Here is a 19,059-nt window from a genome sequence, read left to right on the forward strand (position 1 = left end):
GAGTGTGGTTCATCGGTGACAGGGACACCGGGGTGAGAGGAAAGGGCACAGCCTCAAGACCACCGCTCAGGGTGGTGAGGAATGTGATGGGGTTGAGCCCAAGCTGCCAAGGACCCCCGTCATGGGGGTTTTCAGGGATGAGCTGTCTCTTCCCGCCTCTTCAGTCCCCGGCACCATGCCTGGCTTGCCCTGGGCAAGTGCTCAGACCACTGGAAGGGATGGTCCTACAGCCTGGCTCAGCCGCATTTGGGAGGCTGCACTCAGAGGCTCCACAAGGGGGCAGGCTTGAGACAGAAATGGCCTGAGCGGACCCCAACCATGTTCTGGGGGGGCTTCAGGAAGGGGCTGCCCTGCCGGGAAGCAGTTTCTGTTCACCCCTTCACCGAAAAGAGGGCTCTGAGGTGGGGGAGTAAAAGAACGTGGCCCCCTGTGGCCTGGGCCCACCTGCTGTCCCCACCACATTGTTCTCACATTTGGTACCACTGATGGGGCAGTCACAGTGTAAGTGGGGGACACCTATTTCCTGAGCTCCTTGTAGGAGAGAACCCCTAGGGATCTATACCCCTGTTCCCAGGGCAGGGGGCTGCCCTGCAGGGGAGGCCTGTCTTCGAAAGATCTTAGTTTCCCAGCCCCTAACGTCACCTGGCCTGAGTGTGGGAGGACCCAGCACTGTCCAGAGCCCTCCAAGCCCGTCTCTGGCTCCGATGGCAGGATTTCCAGGGAATAGAAGGCCCCGCGGCTGACTCGGCATTGGCCAGGCTGCGTGTCATGGGATGTGGAAGATCTTTTGAGATTTTCTGCTAATCGGCTTTATAAGCATGCAGTCTTGGGGCGCCTGGGTGGCTCAGTCGGTTGAGCGTCCAGCTTCGGCTCAGGTCACGATCTCACGGTTTGTGATTTCGAGTCCCGCGTCTGGCTCTGTGCTGACAGCTCAGACCCTGGAGCCTGCTTCGGATTCTGTGTCTCCCTCGCTCTCTGTCCCTTCCCTGCTCACACTCTGTCTCTCTCTCTTTCAATAATAAATAAACGTTTAAAAAAATGTATAAGCATGCAGTCTTGGGAGTTTCTGGGGAGGGGGGGATCTCAACTTTATATGACAGGGTTGAAGGGTCAGGAAGCCAGACTTCTTTCCAAATAACAAGCCCTTGTGTGTTCGTTTGTTCGTTCATTCATTCATTCATTCATCAAACATATATGAAACATCTCCTAAATTCCAAGTACAAAGCCTCAGGGAACCCCCAGCCTTCTGAGGAGACAGGAATATAGAAAGGGTAACTGCATTATACAACAAAGGTTGGAAACTTCAACCCATTGACCACATCTGGCCCGTTGCGATTTGTAAGGGGGAATGAGTGGATTTCACATTTTTTTTTAAAAAAAGTTATAAAACACAACAACAAAAAGAAAGAGGGATACTCCACGGAGACCTTATAGCCCACAAAGCCTAGAATATTTACCATCTGATCTTTTATAGGAAGCATTTGCTGTCTTCTGGGACAGAGTAACAGTACTGTTAATGACCGCTAACCCTTGGTGGCACACATGTCAGGGGCAGGCGTTCGTATCAGCACTATTCGTGTTAACAACTTCAAAACCTGTTCGTTCTGGGGGCGCCTGGGTGGCTCAGTTGGTTGAGCGTCCGACTTTGGCTCAGGTCACGATCTCGCGGTTCATGGGTTCGAGCCCCGCATTGGGCTCTGTGCTGATGGCTCAGAGCCTGGAGCCTGTTTCGGTTTCTGCGTCTCCCTCGCACTCTGCCCCTCCCCTGCTCATGCCCTGTCTCTCTCTCTGTCTCTCTCTCAAAAATAAATAAACATAAAAAACTTTTACAGAACCCATTCATTCTTTGCTGGAGACATGTGTACGCATTTACCAAAGTCGGGAGAGCCATACGGACTCTCTCACCTGTTACCAACTTCAACCACGAGTCCTTAGTCCTTATTCAAATTGCACTGATTATCTCCAAGGTTGTTTTTTTTTTTTTTTTTTCTTTAATCAGATGGTTTCTCTGAATCAAGATCAATGCAAGGTCTACATGGGATTCTGCGTTTCGCCTTTTATGCCTCTTTTATTCATTTACACCTTATGTAAATCATTTCATCCTTGCGATAACCCTAAGAGGCGGGCTGCTTTTGCAATCATCTTCCCCAATTTACAGAGGAGTGAACTGAACCACAGAAAGGTCAGATAATTTGCCCAAGGCCACTAACAAATGGCAGAGTTGGGATTTGAACCCAAGGGCCAAGCTGCACAGGGCCTCAGCAGACTCTAAATGAGGGCTCGGAGAACATGATAAGAAGGCCAGGGGCAGGGGCATGGGAGCAAGGAGTGAGTGCTTCTTGGAGGAGGCGTTCTTTGCATTGTGTCCTCAAGGATGAGCGAGAATTGACCGGGAGGGCAGAGAGAACGTCAAAGCTGAGGAACAGCAGGAATAAGGCCATGTGGGTGGCAGCGATGTGGCACAGGAATGACCAGGGGTCAATACTGGGGTTTAGGGTTCGGAGCTATGGAGATGGTAGGCTGGGGCCACAGTCAGAGGACCTTAAGGGCCATGCCTGGGACATGTGCGTGCCCCGGGGGAAGGAGGGGTCTTTCCTGAGTCAGCCACCCCACGGTGTCAGGTGATGATCCAAACAACCCTGTGAGATCAGCCCTCACGGTCTCAATTTGACAGACAGGGAAACTGAGGCCCACAGAGGTTAAGAGACACGGCAAGAAAATTACGCACTCACATCTTCTGACTCTGGGTCTCACAATCCTCCACAGACCTCTAAGGGACCCTTCTCTTGCCCAATTTCCAGTTCATGTGATTCCCCCAAAGGAACTGAGAGCCTTCCATGCCCCAGGCCTGAAAGTGACGGTGGCCATGGGGTGAGCAGGGAGGGGGCCGGCCCTGGAGCCATAGCCAACACAGACAAGGGTGGAAGAAACTGCCATCTGTTGAGGTCAGACCTGTTCCAGGGAAGAGGGAGTTTCTGACCGATGGGGCGGGGAGAGGCATCTTCAGCTCCTAGGCCTGTACCTGGAGGTGGGACGCCCTGGGTTCCAGCCCCGGGCTGAGACTCATGGCCTTGGATGAGCACCTGCCTCCCCCCCTCCCCCTCTCCACACACACAGGGCAGGTTGGGATGAGGCAACCCTCTAGAGCCTTCCAATGCACTTGGCTGGCTGAGCTGGGCCTCTGATAAGGTGGTTCCTCCCTCCAGCATCCGGAGCCTGACCTCAGCTCCCTTCCGTCCTCCTGCATTGGGTCCCCACTCAGGCTGGGAGGACAGACACGGGCAAGGGGCTGGCACACAAGTTCACCCCTGGGAGCAGGTCCCGCCGGCCCCGCACAGGGAATAAGGTGGGGGTTTTGAAGCTCGGATGGCATGGGGAATCGGTAAAACTCTGCCTCGGTTTCCTCCTCTGTAAAGCAGGGGCGATAACAGCTCCTACCACGGAGAGCTCTCCTGTGGACTAAACGAGGCGTGGGGGGCCCCGGCTCACGGTGAGGGTCCAACACGGGGTGATGCTTCCGGTTGTTTAAGAGCGAAAATTTGCAAGGGTCAGGACACAACTCCTTGGAGTACAGGGGCCAGAAGCAGCTCTTCAGGAAGTCAGCAGGTGTGCGTGTGTGTGCATATGTCTGCGTGTGTGTGCGTGTGTGTATTCCCGTGTCTCTATGTGTGTGTATATGCCTCTGTGCATGTGTGTGCACATATATCTGTGTGTGTGTGTGCACTTAGGTGTGCCCGTGCCTTTGTGTGCGCGTATGCCTGTGTGTGCACTCGTGTATGCCTGTCTCTATGTGTGTGTATGCCTATGTCTGTGTGCATGCGTGTGCACATGCACGTGTAGGCTGCAGGATTACAGGGCAGCAGCAACAAGGATGAATAGGCGGCTGAGGCCCATCCATGTGGCACCCACATGGCTGTTCAGGGACTCTTCACGGGGCCTTGCCCCCCTGCCAGTGCCAGAGGACCTGGATGTTCGCTGCCCCATTGGTGGCCCCCCAACCTCGTCCTCTGCACGTGCTCGTGCTGCCTCCTCTCTCCAGCCACGAGGGCTCTGTGGGCCGGGCTTTTCAAGTCCATTTTACAGATGAAAGCCTGAGGCCCAGCTGGGAAGGGGCAGTTCTGTGCTCGGGAAGTAAGTCCACCCTTCAGCCCCCTTAGTGGTCAGGCCCAGGCCCTCTTGTCAGGTCCCTTCCTTGCTTCCCTAGCACAAAGCCTCCACCGGACAGTTCAGTTTCGTGCCTTCCCTGCCTCCCTGTCCCCTCTATACACAGCCTGCCCCGCCCTTCTGGTTTTCTTCATTCATTCATTCAACCAACAGGCATGCATTAGGCCCCTATAATGTGTACCCACGGTGACAGCCGAGCTGAGTGGGGAAAGTTGCAGGTCTAGAAGGGAGAAAGCCTGATAAAGGCCGGGGGGTAGGGCATGGCACATGCCAAGGCCCGGGGGTCTGTCCTTGCGGGAGGAAGGAGCGTGAGGAAGGGTGGCTCGTACGTGGGGCCAGGCCCGCAGAGAGCTCCTGTTGAATGACGTGTTTCCTTCCACCTGGGCAAGAACACGGAAGAGGGGGAAAGGCATTTTAGGCAGAAGGAACAGCAAGGACATGTGCACAGGAGTGAGGTCACATGAGTATTTGGGAACGTGGCCCTTGAAGCAGGGGAGGAGGTGAGCGAAGGCAGTCCCAGAGGATGAGGCTGGAAAGCAGGCTTGGCGAGACTCAGAGGGGCAAGTAAGGTTGTATTCAGGCAGCACCCAGCTGCTCCAGGCTCTGCGCCCAGCTCATTCCCTGGCGCAGTGACATTCAGAGAGCGTAAGTCCCTGTGTCACAGGAAACTGAGGCTCAAAAAGGTTGAGTAAGGTGCTCAAGATGATCCCCTTTCCAAATGCAACCTGCACGGTTTACTCCACATCATTCTGATTGCATTCTCTTCCCTCCAAGCTGCGTGTGGGGACTTAGACCTCTAGGCCGCAGGAAACCCCTGGAGGTACCATAGGGAGGGCCTTGCCCCCACTGACAGCTGGGAGGAGTGACGGATGGAGGCACTGGGAGGGGACATAAGGGCGGATGGTGGCCCCAGCTCTCTTAGAATATTCTTCTAGCCTTCACCCCCTCGCGCATTCCTGCCCTGGGCAGCCGCCTGGCACATGCCCTTTCTCTCACCTACGAGACACAACGCAGGATTCCCAGAGGGGCTGGGCTGGACCCCTCTCTTCCTCTTCTTAGGACCTGGGCTCTCAATTCCTTAACCGCCCCCTCCTACCCCCACCAAGGCTCCGCAGATCCACCGTTGATGTCCCAAGCCTGGACTTGCCTCCAGGCTGGGGTCCTTGGGGTGGGTGGGCTCAGATTGTGTCCCATCCCCTGGGATATTCATTATTCACGTTTTGAGAGGCCTGGTTCCTCCTCCTCTGCTTCTGTCTCCCTCCCCCCACCCCCTGCCTCTCTCAGAGAGGAGGAGCAGGAGGGCAGATTAACAGAATGTCAAGGCTGGAGGAGGGACAGGTATGATTTTTGAAATCAGGTGTGCGTAAGAATCACCAAGGTGCCAGTTAATGTGCACGATACCTGGGGGCCTCTTCCCAGGAATTCGGGCTCAGAGCCCTGGAACTGGTGTTTTTCTCCTGCAGCCTCCTGAGCTTCCCCTCAGATTCCTCACTGCAATCCCGTCTGCTGGGGTAAAAATTTGTCTCCAACACACGAGCCATACTTGACCGTGGGGACAAAGGTCACAGCTTCTCACCGCATCTCTGGTAATGGGAAGGGGCTGGGTGCCCAGCAAAGCTGTCAGCATCCATGTAACAGTAAGTGGATGGGCTATGAAAACCGTGGTCGGTAGCAAGGGACTCGGGGTCGTAAGGCCTAAGTCTCGGCTACAAGCATCGTCATTCCCCGGTGCCTCGACCATCATCACCATCGTCATTAGTATTTCTCCCTCCTCCGTGATAATCCAAATGTGTTCATTGACTCCCTTGAAATGTCCTGGGAACCTCGCCAGGATGTGAAAACCTTGGGAGCTTCAAGGAGATCAGCTCAGCGCTGAGCCCAGCACAACCCACCAGGAAGCCTGCCCCTCCTCTTGCCCACCCGGGGCCCGGCCTACAGTCTTTATCAAGCCCTGCTCATTTGCTCAGACCTGGCACTTTTCTGCAGCCAGCGCCGCAGCTCAAGCTGGGAAAGGGAGTCGTTTCCCCACTTCCCCTTGGGGGTGCTGCGGCTTTCTGTACTTTATCTCTACTTCACTCTTTAATCATCTCGATAACCCGTGGAAGCAAGTACGAATATGCTGTCTTTTCACAGATGAAGAGACGGGCTCAGTGGAAAAGCTGGGGGGGGTGGGGGTGGGTAGAGCCCTCGACATCTTTCCCTTTCCACCTATGAAAATCCATCTACGTGCCCTTGTGTCTTGCCCGGCCGACACCGTCTCGTGAAACACGATGTGTGCCTTCTATGGAATTCTACATTTTCTAGGAGCCACGCTGGAAACTAACAAGAAATCAGTGAGCGTTAGCTTAGTATTTCTTTAACCCCATATATGAAAAATATTCTCATTTCACCGTGGGGTCAGTAGAAAAATTACAGGGAGAACTGTACGTCCCGTGCTCACACCGGATCTTTGAAAGCTGCTGTGTGTTTTACACCCTCAGCTGGGACGAGCCACGTTTCAGGTGCTCGGTGGCCGCATGTGGCCAGTGGCCACGTTGGACAGTGCCAGGATGCTGCTGCCTGCTTCACAGACGTGGCCTGCGAGTGAGGTGCTGTGTGCAGAGTGCTTAGGACACTACGTGCAGGACCCAGCAAGCGCCTGATCCGTGTTTGCCTTCATTACGATCAGCGCTGCCGAGGCGTGGGGAGCCCCGGTGGCGTCGACTGAACGAACGTACAACGTGCTGAAGTCTCGCTCTTGGGCATCTGTGGCATCCTATGGTCCCGGCTCCAAACCTCCTTCCTCCCTTTGCTCTCCTGGCTGTGCTCGGCAAGCCTCCCACCCCCTCTCAGGGGCTAAGCCCAGCCTGGGCCATTGTTGTCTCGATTTCCTCGCTCCCATCTGGAAACCACAACGCGCGCAGCAGCCCCTCCCAGCGGCCCAGAGAGATGGCCGAGGTTTCCGGGCGGAATCCCAGGCGCAAAATCCCCGTACGGAGCTGAAGGCAGCCTCCCGGCCTGTGGCGGCTTTGCTGGCGTGGGGCAGGGGCCTCTGCTAAAAGCTGGGGGAGGTGAGTCGGCACACAGGCCCCCGGAGGTAGTGCCCGGGCCGCGGTCGGGGTCTGGGGCTCCAGGGAGCACTGCTCCCACGCCCTCGCCGGGTGGAAAATGCCCGTCCGTGCCGCGCTCAGGCCCCCGACGTCCCGGGCAAGCGGCAACCGGGAGGGGCCGCAGCCGGGAGCAGAGCATCTAAGTCGCAGGCAGCGGCTCTGAGCAGGGGCCTGGGGTGGGGTTTGAAGCGCTGGCTCGGACGGAGCCCAAGCTACGGACGGGAGGCGTAAAGAAGGCCTGTCGTTTCTGTTCTCACACTGTGCAACGGGGCATATGCCACGTCCCGGGCCACCCTGCTCGGCGGCGGGTCCTGGAAGCGAAGGACGGACTTGCATTTCACGCCCAGCGCGTCCCCCCGTTAGGCACACGCGCTCGCACACACCTCGGCGATTTACACCCTCGAACGAGCCACGATGTCTAACGCACGCGCACACACACACCTGTGCACGCGCTGCGTACATTTATATGGGGGAGGGGATGCGGGCCTCGCCTGTACACAGGGTACCACGGACCTAAGGCGGGCCCAGGGATTTATCGGCACAGGATTTGTCCACCTAGTCACAGGCTTCGGAGAGGCCCCCCTGGAGCAGTCCCGCGGCCCCTCCCCAGCAGCAGGGAGGGCCCAGGTCGTTAGCCCCAGTCTTCAAGAGTAGACGGCGAGGCCCAGAGTAGCCAAGGAAGCTGCTCTACCCGCCGGCGGTAGAGCCTGCACCCGACCCCTCTCTCCCGGATCGTACCATCCCTGCCACCTCTCGTCCCCACACGTGGGCGGCTGTCATCTGTCTCGCTCGCCCTGTAAGCACCCTAGGGGCAGAAACCGCGAGCCCCTCGTTCCTGCAGGAGGACACGGCTGAGGGAGGCAGCAGGCTGTGTCGCAAAGAGCGGGACGGAGGCTCCACATCGGTCACTGCTGGTCACCGGCTGTGCCACCTCGGGCAAATTGCCTAATCTCTCTGACCTTCGGTTTCTGCGTCCGCAAAGAGGGGTGATCACACCAGCTTCACGGTATTGCCATGAGACTTGTAGGAGGTGCTCAGGAAATGCGGGCGCACATCTGTCGGATGAACCGAGGAGGGTCGTACACGTACACACAAAGAGCACCTCGCAGGGGCGTGACAGTACCCACTAATTGTGGCCCCTCTCTCTTAGCACAAGGGGCTGATCTCTGTCCACCTAGAAGGAAGAAATGAACAGAGATGGAAAAGCCAGTCGCATCTGTAACATGGCTTCATCGGATATCACGTTCCCAGGAGACTTGGCCGAGCTCCCGAGCTCCCTGCCCCGGCTTCCTCCGTTCGTCTCCTCCTGGTGGACGTCTTCCTCCTTCAGTCACAGAACCTTTGGATAATCCTTCCTTATCTGACAGGGCGAGTCTTCCCTCAGAACTCCGCTTCCTCGAAGTTTTCCAGGCAATTGTCACAAACCCTTTCTTCCGTATGAGCATCCAGAGTCATTTTTTCCATTGAAGTCCCACCAGGCCCCTGGAAGGACTCACAGTCCCATTATCTGTCAGTTTTACGAGGATGGTCGTGTATGGGGTTTGGCTGGAAGGCAAAGACCTGGCTGCCATGTGTCTCAGAGCCCTCGCCGGGTTAGGATGCCGGGAGAGCTCTCCCGCGGGGCCTTGCGTGGGAGCTCCTGAATCTGGACAGTGTGGGCCGGGTAGGGTTGGGTGCCCAGAGAAGGTCCCCAGGCGGGGGCTGCGTGTAGGAGAGGTGCCCACCTCCTCCCGTCCCGTTGCCCGGGTCTGTCTGGACTCTTGGCCGCTGAGCTGCGTGTGCCCTTGGCTGAGCCCGTGGAAACGGACGGGCTCTCCCTTCCCCAGCACCACCCGGTCTGGGAGGTACCGGGCTCCAGTGTGCCAGTGTGTGTGGACCTGCGCACGGCCCCTTTCCTCCTCCTCACCCAGACACCTGCTGCCCTGCACCTCGCACCTCTTCTCCATCCAGCCCTTGTCCTCCCAGCCACAGCAACCCCGAAGGAAGGCTGATCTGGCCCCTTGTGGTTCCCCCAGCCTATAGGGAATGCTCGGTTTCCCTCCTGAGCTAGGAAAGCTCTGGAAGAAAGAGCAGGATTTGCAAGGGAAGATCTGAAAATCTGAGCCCTGGCCACTTACTAGTCGGGAGACCCTGGGAAAGTCCCTCACTTGCTCTAAGCCTCCATTTCTTTGTTCTGTTTATTTAAAAAATGTTTAAGGTTTATTTTTTATTTTATTTTATTTGAGAGGGAGAGGGAGAGAGACAACGAGCGGGGGAGGGGCAGAGAGAGAGAGGGAGACACAGAATTGGAAGCAGGCCCCAGGCTCTGAGCTGTCAGCCCAGAGCCCGACGCGGGGCTCGAACCCGCAAACCGTGAGATCGTGACCTGAGCCGAAGTCGGACGCTCAACCAACGAGCCACCACCCAGGCACCCCTCTTTCTTTAAGAAAATGAAGTTAGTATCTGGGTTTTGTAGCAAAGCTTGGCACCAACTATGGGGGGGCACCATGAAGGTTCAAAGGATTTCACAACAAATCACACAGATACACTCCCTGCCCTCCTCAACCATACGGCGCTTGGGGGACCATCGGTCACTCAGCTCCAGAGGCACCGGGGCGGTGGCCGGCCGCCAGCTCTCAGCCTCAGATCTGGGTGAATCGGAACCAGCGTCTTTGAACTGGTGGGCGACTAGCTTTACCCCCGAGCCTCAGCTCCCTCATCCACAGATGGGGATGTTGGTCCCAAAAGAAGGTATCCCTGTGAGCGGGTAACGAAGCCTTTCTTGCCACCTTCCCTCTGTCTCTCGGCTTTACTGCTGGCAGCAAGCTCCGGCCCGGGCTGTGGGATCTTGGATTCGGAAGCTCTTTCCAGAAGCCCACCTCCTGCCTGCCCGGGACCTGCCTGTACACCTTAAAGCCAGCAGGCTGGCTGTGTTCTGCCACGTGTCTTACTCCCCTGGCTTCTTGAAGGTGCAGACCCCTCCTCCCTTCCCTTTGGGTTGCCCTGGGGTGGAGAGAGGAGGAGAGAGAACCCTTAGGATCCCCCCCCCCCCCTCCAGCAGCAGGCTTCATGCGCAGGGCCCCACCGTGCACGCTTCCTGAGCTATCGATGGCTGTGCCAGCCCAAGGCGCCAGCGGCTGGGGTTAGAAATCGCCCAAAGCAATGTTTGCTCAAGAGAGGCGCTTTTGTTGAAAGCTGGCATTTCCCTTTCCAAATTCTCTCGGTGTTTTCCGACTCCTCTCCTTGTAGTATCTCCAGCATTTGGAGACTCATGTTCCAAACCCGAGACTTCACGAATCGCCTGCCAACTTCCTCGCTTCGCGCTGCTCGGGGAAGAGTGACTGGCCCAAGGTCACACGGCCAGCCCTGGGCAGGGCTGGCACGGGGGTCCGGGCCCCCGACGCCCCGCTCCACCAAATGCCCCTTTCCTGCTGCGTTTCAGGTGGGAAAGAAGGGCGTAGATCGCCTGTTTGCTTTGTCCCGCCCCCCAGGGGCTGCCTCCTCCTCGTTTCCCCGACCCCAAGCGTGAGGGGATCAGCCAACCCCGTGCAGCCCCAGCTCTCCCCCTGGCCTCTATGTGGGCACCTCCTTGGCCCCACACTTCCAGCCCCTCTTCATCTGGCCCACCATGCCGCAGAACCGGCTGGAAAAGGGATCTGGGTCCCCTGTCTGAGCCCCTCCAAGCAGGACTCACCATGGCCAGGGCGCTGCCCGCGGCTGCTGCTGTCACTGCCACCAGCGTCCAGGGCAGGAACCACCTCATGCCTGGGAGTCAGGGGCAAAGGCATCTACCGAGCAGCCCAGAGGATCCGGCCGCCTCTCGGGGGAGCTGGGCCGAGAGACTGGCCTGGCCCATCAGGAGTACCAGATATGTCTCTTCCCACAGGCCTGGGGCGGGGGGGGGGTTATTAAAGCAAGATCTGACGTCAGAGTTAAGGACAAACCCTGCATTTTCCTCTGAAGAAACTTTTCCTGCCTCTCTCTCTCTCTCTCTCTTTTTTCCTTTCTTCCCTCTGTCCCCACCTCCAGCCCAAGCTTGGCCAGCCTCTCCAGCTCTGACAGCTCTTAAAGGGAAAGTTACAGGGCTATGATTTCACACTGGGGCAGTAAATTCTCACGGAAGGAGCCGGGGCCATCCTGCCAAGGTATTTCACGAAGGTGGGGAGGGGGGGGATCGCGGGGCAGGGTGGGGGGGGATGCCAGGAGGAGGCAGAGATACAGTTACCCTGGCGGGCGGGCTGGGGGGACCTCTGAACGTGCTCCCAGCGGGGGAAACGAACTCCCTCCCATTTCTTCAGGCTGTTCCTGCTTCTGGTTTTCATTTGCCATCATTCACTCTTCTCTCCTTGGCTGCGGATGGCTTTGAGTGCAGCCATCTAGAAATGATAGGAATTTACAAATGAACTCAGCCCTGGGGCTCAGGCTCTCGCCCTCCTTCCACGACAAACGAAAACCACAGTTTCGCCAATTTACCGGAGTTCCCTTTGCCTCTCATCAGCCAGAAGCCTTCTGGTGCCGGCACCGTCTCCCCGTGTCTGGGCCCTTGTTATATCCCTGGTGGGTTTGGGTGGCCAGCCTCCCCCCTGCTGGATATTGCCACTCACGGCAGGGGTCTCCTCCGGGGCCCCATCTACCCCCGTGGAGCTCCCTCAAGCCCTGTGTGGATGTAAGCAACAGCCTCCCTTCTGGCCCCCCAACGTCCTCTACCATTCCCCAAGGTCATCAGAGCGAACGTTGGAAAACCCAACCAAGATGCCTCCTGGCTGGAGCTTCCCCGAGCCTGCCGGTCGACTCACGTGGAATCCCCAGTCCCGGCGGGCTGTCCGAGCCCTCCCTGCACACTCCTCTTTGCACTCTGCCTGTACACCCTCAACCACGCTGGCTTCCTTGGTCTTCCTCTCACGCCCCAACAAGGTCCCATCTCTGGGCTCCAAGGGGACTCCCTGCCCTGGGTTTTCCCTCAGCAGTTACTTCCTCTCTTTTTCTTTTCCTGCAGCCTACAAAGGGAATACGGGAGCACGCACGGCTGCTCGGCAGTGGTGTAGGTTTGCGCGAGGGAGTTTGTGACCCCAACGGTGACTCTGACGGTCTCTCCATTTGTCGGCCTCGGACTGGGCCTCTCACCCGATTCTGGCCAGTGAGACATAGAGAGAAATCTGCTGGGGGCTCCTAGAAGGGATGGCATCCCTTGGGAGGAGAAAAAAAAAACAATCGTCTACTCATTTTCTTCTTGTGCGCAAAGTTGATGGCTGGAGCTGCAGCAGTCATATCGAGTACATGAGGCACAAGCTTGAGGATGAAAAGCCAACGTGCCGAGGCTGGCGGAGCAGAAAAGAGAAGAGCTTGGGTCTTTGGGATTTTGTAGTGTTACTGAACCAAACCTGGAACAGCTACCTCCAGACTTCCTGTTACAGGGGCCGATTCAGTGATTTACGCTCGAGCGTAGCTATTTTATTCCTTAGTGCCAAGTGCATCCTAATTGCTCTGTGGGGCTTCCCAAAATCGTGCATGTAAAGTAGCAAAGTGGGGGGTATAACACGTAGAGACTGCCCAGTAAATGCCAGGCTTTGTTTTCCTTCTCATGAACTTACTTGTTCCTCTTAAAAATAAGCCCCATGAGGCACCTGGGTGGCTCAGTCGGTTAAGCTTCTGACTTTGGCTCAGGTCACCATCTCACAGTCTGTGAGTTTGAGCCCTGTGTCGGGCTCTGTGCTGACAGCTCGGAGCCTGGAGCCTGCTTCAGATTCTGTGTCTCCCTCTCTCTCGGCCCCTCCCCTCACTCTGTCTCTCTCTCTCTCTCTCTCTCTCAGAATATATAAGTAAACTTAAAAAATGTAAGTCCCATAAAGTAAGCACTGTCAGCAGGTGTCTTTAAAGAAATCACCAAAGGTGTTGGGTCCTAATCGAGGTTCAGCGAACCCCTGATGGACACCGTCGGCCCTGTGCCATGAGATCTCTCATGACCGTAAGGTAGACGGAGTGGAAACTCAGAGATGCTAGGTGATTTCAGGGCTCGCACCAAGCCAGGGTCAGGCCTGGGGCTGGGACCACAGTCTCTGAACCGTGACAAGGCAGAGTCCGGACGGGGCACTTCCAAGCGAGCAAGCTTGACCTGCCAGCTCCTGTCGGTGTTCTCTGATGGGAGCCACGCGGAACCCCGAGACCGCGACAAGCAGTTGGAACTGACGACCCCGAAGCACGATACTGTGCTGGTCCCTTGCGCCTGCCGGTGAAGCCCCAGTGGCCTGGCCGGCCCCCCTGCAAGTGGCCGTTCTACAGCCCCAGTGACACCTGGAGGGCGGTGACACGGTGACTCGTGGGGGGTTAGGAAGCAAGACCCCTGAGGTACCCCCACGGTTCCGCCACTTCCCCGGGGGGGGGGGCCTTGGGCAAGCGGCAACATCTCTGTACCTCGGTTTCCCTTGTTTAAAGAAATAGGATTGAGTTAGCGCCTAACCTACAGGGTCATCAGGGGCCGTGAAGGAGGCGGTGAGGTGTGGCCACCCGTGGTCGGAGGAGTCAGAATGGGCCGCAGCCGAAGCCGGTATGATCGGGTCGTCCTACGTCCATCCTGTTCCAGGGATTCAGCATCTCGAACGATCTCACGGGGCAGCCTGGGTATGTGCCAGGGTTCACCCTCGGCGAATGGGGGCCAGGCACTTCCCACACACGAGCCGGACAAACTCAAAACGACTGGCTGGTGGTGACGGGGACACCAGCTGCCGCTCGTGACGCATCCGTCACGTCCCAGCGACACTTGCTACCTCGCCGAATCCCCATCTCGGTTCATCCTCGCAGCTGACATCTCACTGTCATTGTGCCCTTTTGCAGATGAGGAAACTGAGGCCTGGCCGCGGCCACTCAGCTGGTGCAGGGCAAAACTGGGATCGGAACTCAGACCCGTGTGGCTTCGAAACAAGTTCTTTTTTCAAGTAGACCAAGTTGCCTCGCGTGTTGAACGAGGAGATGAGTCAGCACAGAAATGAATGAGCACGGTAGATGGACAGGCGGATGGACAGACGGATGCATGCGTGGGGAGATGAAACCCCTGTCTGAAACATTCCGGCTCCCAGGCTTTCCCGGGCTGGGCTCCACATCTCCGTTTTCCACACCCCGTCTCCTTCCCCAACCACTCTGCCAACACAGGCCCTGGTTGGTCTCACAGACTGTGAGGTCCGAGGGCCACAGCAGACCCACATCTTCCTCTGTGCTGTGTCCCCAGCAGCCACACAGATTCCGGCAGAGCACGTGCCTGAGGCCTACTGTGGGTGAGAGGTCACATGAGCACATGAGCAGATGGAGAGGTGGTGAGGGATGTATGGGTTTGATGAAGGAAGGAAGGAAGGAAGGAAGGAAGGGGGAGGAGGGAGGGAGGGAGGGAGGAAAGGAAGGAAGGAAGGAAGGAAGGAAGGAAGGAAGGAAGAAGGGAGGGAGGGAGGGAGGGATGGAAGGAGGGAGGGAGGAAGGAAGGAAGGAAGGAAGGAAGGAAGGAAGGAAGAAGGAAGGAGGAAGGAAGGAAGGAAGGAAGGAAGGAAGGAAGGAAGAGGGAGGGAAGGAGGAAGAAAGGGAGGGAGGGAGGGGGAAGGAAGAAGGAAGGGAGGGAGGGAGGGGGAAGGAAGAAGGAAGGAAGGGAGGGAGGAAGGAAGGAGGGAGGGAAGGGAGGAAGGAAGAGGGAGGGAGGGAGGGAAGAAGGGAGAGAGGAAGGGAGGGAAGAAGAAAGGAAGAAGAAGGGAGGGAAGGGAGGAGGGAGGGAAGGAGGGAAAAAGGGAGGGAGGAAGGAAGGAAGGAAGGGGGGGAAGGAAGGGAGGGAGGAAGGGAGGGAAGGGAGGACACTTGGAGGAGGAGACAAAGGACCCATGTGTCTCTCTGGCCACCCCGTGCTCCCCAAAGATCCTGAAGAGTGTGCGGTGCTTAGTAGATCTTCAGAAACTCTTTGCTGAGAGGCAGCCAGGGACTAATTGAAAGGCGGGGGCCCGGCAGGGCAGTGTCCTGGCAGGTCCAGGTGACAGCAGGAGTGTGTGGGGTGGGGTGAAGGCGACATCCTGCCTTTTCGCAGGCATGAGGCCCGGGGAGGTCACACAGGGGTATTTCTTTCCATCCTCCTTGGTACTTTATTTGTAGGGGTGCTGTGGAAGGTTCACGGCAAACTGCCAGGGCCACACGGGGCCCCATCCGTACTTAGCATCATCTCCTCTCTCCTACTCACCCCTGCGCTCCACACCTCTCCCCGCCCCCCGCCCGCCCCCACCAGCCAGGGGGCTGCACCCTTGAACTCGTGTTATCTGTGCGTATGCGTCTCCGTAAAATACGTCGTGAGGTTTTAACTCAATCGTCGCACACGAAGCATTTTCCGTTCGCTGAGCTCTGCTCTGAGTGCCTAGCAGGGAGGGTAGGTGTGCTGATTTCGCGCCTCTTTACATTTGGAGAAACCGAGGCACAGAGCGCTAAAGGATCAGCAAACAAGTAACAGAGCCCAGATTCGAGGCCGGCGCGTGCGCTCTGCGTCTCGCGCGCTTGTGACTTTTTACTCGGGAAGGGGGGGCGGGGGACGCGGCCTCGGACGGCCTCCTTCCAGGGCCCGTGTTCCCACTCCCTTCCATGGATGTCAGAAATCTCCGTTCCCTGTCTCCAGCGTGCTGTGCCTCGGTTTCCCCAGTGAGCGAGCTTCAGCCTCCACCTCATCCCGTCCCCCTCCTGAGGGGCCCTCCCGCGACCTGCAACTCGCCACCGAGTTTGTCTGGGATTCGGGCCTCACCATTACTTGTCGCCGCGGCCGATGCCACCCCCGTGTGGCGGACGCGCAGCCTGGGCCGGATCCTGCCTCCTGCCGCCTGCCCATTCATCTGCTGTGTGGCTTCGGAGAAGTCACGTAACCTCTCTGTGGGCTGGTTTCTTTGCCTCTAAAGCAGGGACGAGAGGGGTACAGACACCCTGAACCGTTCGTGGGCCAGAGTCAGTGCTGCGTCAGGGTGCGTCCGACAAGCTTAGCGCATGGTGAGCGCTCGGTAGAACCCTCAGCTGTGACACATACTCTCATGTGGCCTCTGTGTGGGAAGCCCGGGGTCTGGACAAGGTCCCGCATCCAGACCTGACACACAGGAGGTGCTGAAGAGGTCTGTGGCCGAGGGCAGGAAAGGCGGACCGGGCCGTGTTTAGCTCAAGCCTCCTTCCCAGAGGCCTCTGCTTCCGCCCCCCCCCCCCCCCCGGGGTCCCTGCCTCCAGCTGGTTGCGTGTTCTCTCTTAGCCTGAGCACGGCTTCTAGAAACTTTCTCCAGCAGACCTCCCAGAGCTGTAAATAAATTCCAAAGAGGGACTGGAGGAGGGGGTTCAAGAGCAGAGGCCACTTGGGAGCATTCCCGTGCCAAACAGTAAGGCCGCCTTGACCAGAACCAGATGCACAGAAGATTCCAGATGCTCTCAGGACCAGGCGCCCAGGAAGCCCCAGATCTGTTCCCAGCCTATTTGTCATTTGTCCCACGAATGCAGGCAGCGTGTGTCTGGGGGCTACTCAGACACACACAGCACACCCCCACCTGGGAAGCAGAGGCAACCTGGTTCGGAAGGCAGAGGAGGGGGAGGTGGGGGCGCCCTGCCTCCCCCCCCACCCTGCCCTCCATGCTTGCTCGGTGGCCCGGGTGGTGCTCTGCTCTCTTCCCGGGGTCCGAGCAAGAATGGAAGAACCCTTGAAGGATGACCCTGGACTCCAGGTCTGCTTAGATTCCAAGGGGTCGAGATAACGGTCCCTCATGCCCAGTGGAAACATCTAGGTCTGCTCCGGGAGGCTGGAGTCATGGGCAGCCCCTGATTGGCTCCCCTGCTCACTACTTGGTTCTGGAGCAGTGACTGACCTGGGCAGGAGACCACGTCTAGTGTCAGCCTTGGAAACAGGTGGGGACCCCCAGGACCCCTCACTTCTCACCTGGGAAGGTAGAGGGGAAAGGCGAGGGTGCTGGGGTCAGGCCGGTCTTTGTTACGTACCAGGTGGCAGATCTTGGGAAAGCCACGTCACTTCTGAGCCTCAGTTTTCCTGTCTGTAAAATGGGGGTGCCGATCCCAGCGACCTCCTGGGGCCGTGACCGGAGACCGAATCACTGTTTAGCATGTGGTGGATGCTGAATAAATGGCTGGGATTCATACGATTTTTGCTCTTTATCATCACAGAGCCCCGCCTGGGTCCCCGCCTGGGTCACCCTGAGCCACCCCTGGGTCTCCTCCACAGCAGGGCTGGGGTTGGGACCCTCACCAGGATCAGGATAGGAAGGTTCCCCGTGGTGATGCCCACCTCTGAAAATCACAACGATGACTCCGTCACCGTGGACTCACTTCGTCTGTTCTGCACACCTGTTCGTGCTCTTTCTGCGTTTGGTGTCTTTGGCTCCGCCTGTCTGTGAGATTCATCCTCGCGGCTTCTCCGGCCACTGTTGTCCCCGCGTGCAGGGTGGTGGGGGCGGGAGGGGGGCGTTGTACCTCTGCGATGCGGTTCTGCTACGTGGTCCGGCCTCGGAGCCTAACTGTGGGGCCCTTCCCTCTGCCGTGGGGGACCCAGCTGGGACTCTGCCTCTGTGTCCAGCTTTCACCCCTGCTGCCCTGGACCTGGGATTCCCGGCTGGATGGGAGGCAGCAGGGACACTGTCCCAGAACCGACCACGCCTCTCCATCCCTGCGCCCCCTCTGAGCTGACCCCGTGCTTCGCGTGCAGTGGTGACTCCGTAGATGTGAGTTATGCGAATAAACCTCCCTCGCCCTCTTAGAAGAAGACCGCGTCACCTACCTCATGGGATTTTAGTGGCTCTTAAATCAAAGAAAGCATGCACCTCTCTGTGTTCCAGATTCCTGTGAAAGTTGGTGGCATGGGTTAATTCTCTGTGCTGGCTGCTCGCCCAACCCTTCCCCATGTTTTTTTGTTTGTTTGTTTTTTAAGACTTAATTCCTTTAGTTTGAGGTTCAGAATAAAGTTGAAAGGCACAGAGATTTCCTTTATGCCCAGTGGCCATATACAGGCATATCTACCCTCATGATCAATGTCACCCACCAACATGGCACATTTTTTTTTTTTTTTTTATAGGGATGAACCTACGTTGACTCATCATGATCACCCAACGCCCACGGGTACATGAGGATTCATTCTTGGTGCTGCGTACTCTGTAGGTGTGGACAGACACACAATGGCATCCATTAAAATATCATAGAGTATTCTCACCGCCCCAAAAATCCTCTGCGCTCCATTCATCCATCTCCCCTCACGCCAACCCTTGGCCACCAGTGACTTTTTTTTTTACTCTCTCCATCGTTTCGCCTTTTTCAGGGTGTTCTAGAATTGGAATCGTGCAGTATCTAGCCTTTTCAGATTGACCTCTTGTGCTTGGTAATATGTTCTGAAGTTTCCTCCGTGTCTCCTTATGCCTTGATAGCTCGTTCCCTTTTTAGTGCTGAATAAGATTCCACTTCCTGTATATACTACAGTTTATTTATCCATCCACCTGCTGAAGGCCGTCATGGTTGCTTCCAAGTTTGGCAGCTAGGAATAAGGCTGCAATAAATATCTGTGTGCGGGCTTTTGTGTGGCCATAGGTTTTCAACCCCTTTGGGTAAATACCAAGGGATGCAGCTGTTGGATCGTATGGTAAGAGTATGTTTACTTATTTATTTATGTATTTTTAATGTTTATTTATTCTTGAGAGAGAGAGAGAGGTGGAGGAGCAGAGAGAGAGGGAGACACAGAATCGGAAGCAGGCCCCAGGCTCCGAGCTGTCAGCACAGAGCCCGATGCGGGGCTCGAACCCACCAACCGTGAGATCGTGACCTGAGCCGAAGTCGGACGCTCGAC

The 19,059-nt window shown here is 57.1% G+C and overlaps 1 protein-coding gene across 1 annotated transcript in view; it reads right to left on the reverse strand.

Moving 5' to 3' along the window:
* CCN4 (cellular communication network factor 4) overlaps positions 1-11,261 on the reverse strand; it is a 35,138-nt gene extending 23,877 nt beyond the window's left edge. Inside the window, exon 1 of the mRNA XM_045453603.1 lies at positions 10,927-11,261. Within this exon, the coding sequence (XP_045309559.1) occupies positions 10,927-10,995 (69 nt within the window). The 5' untranslated portion in view covers positions 10,996-11,261. The remainder of the gene's footprint in view (positions 1-10,926) is intronic.
* Positions 11,262-19,059: the final 7,798 nt, after the last annotated feature.

Source organism: Leopardus geoffroyi, chromosome C3, assembly GCF_018350155.1.
Source record: "Leopardus geoffroyi isolate Oge1 chromosome C3, O.geoffroyi_Oge1_pat1.0, whole genome shotgun sequence".
Classification (NCBI taxonomy): Eukaryota; Metazoa; Chordata; class Mammalia; order Carnivora; family Felidae; genus Leopardus; species Leopardus geoffroyi.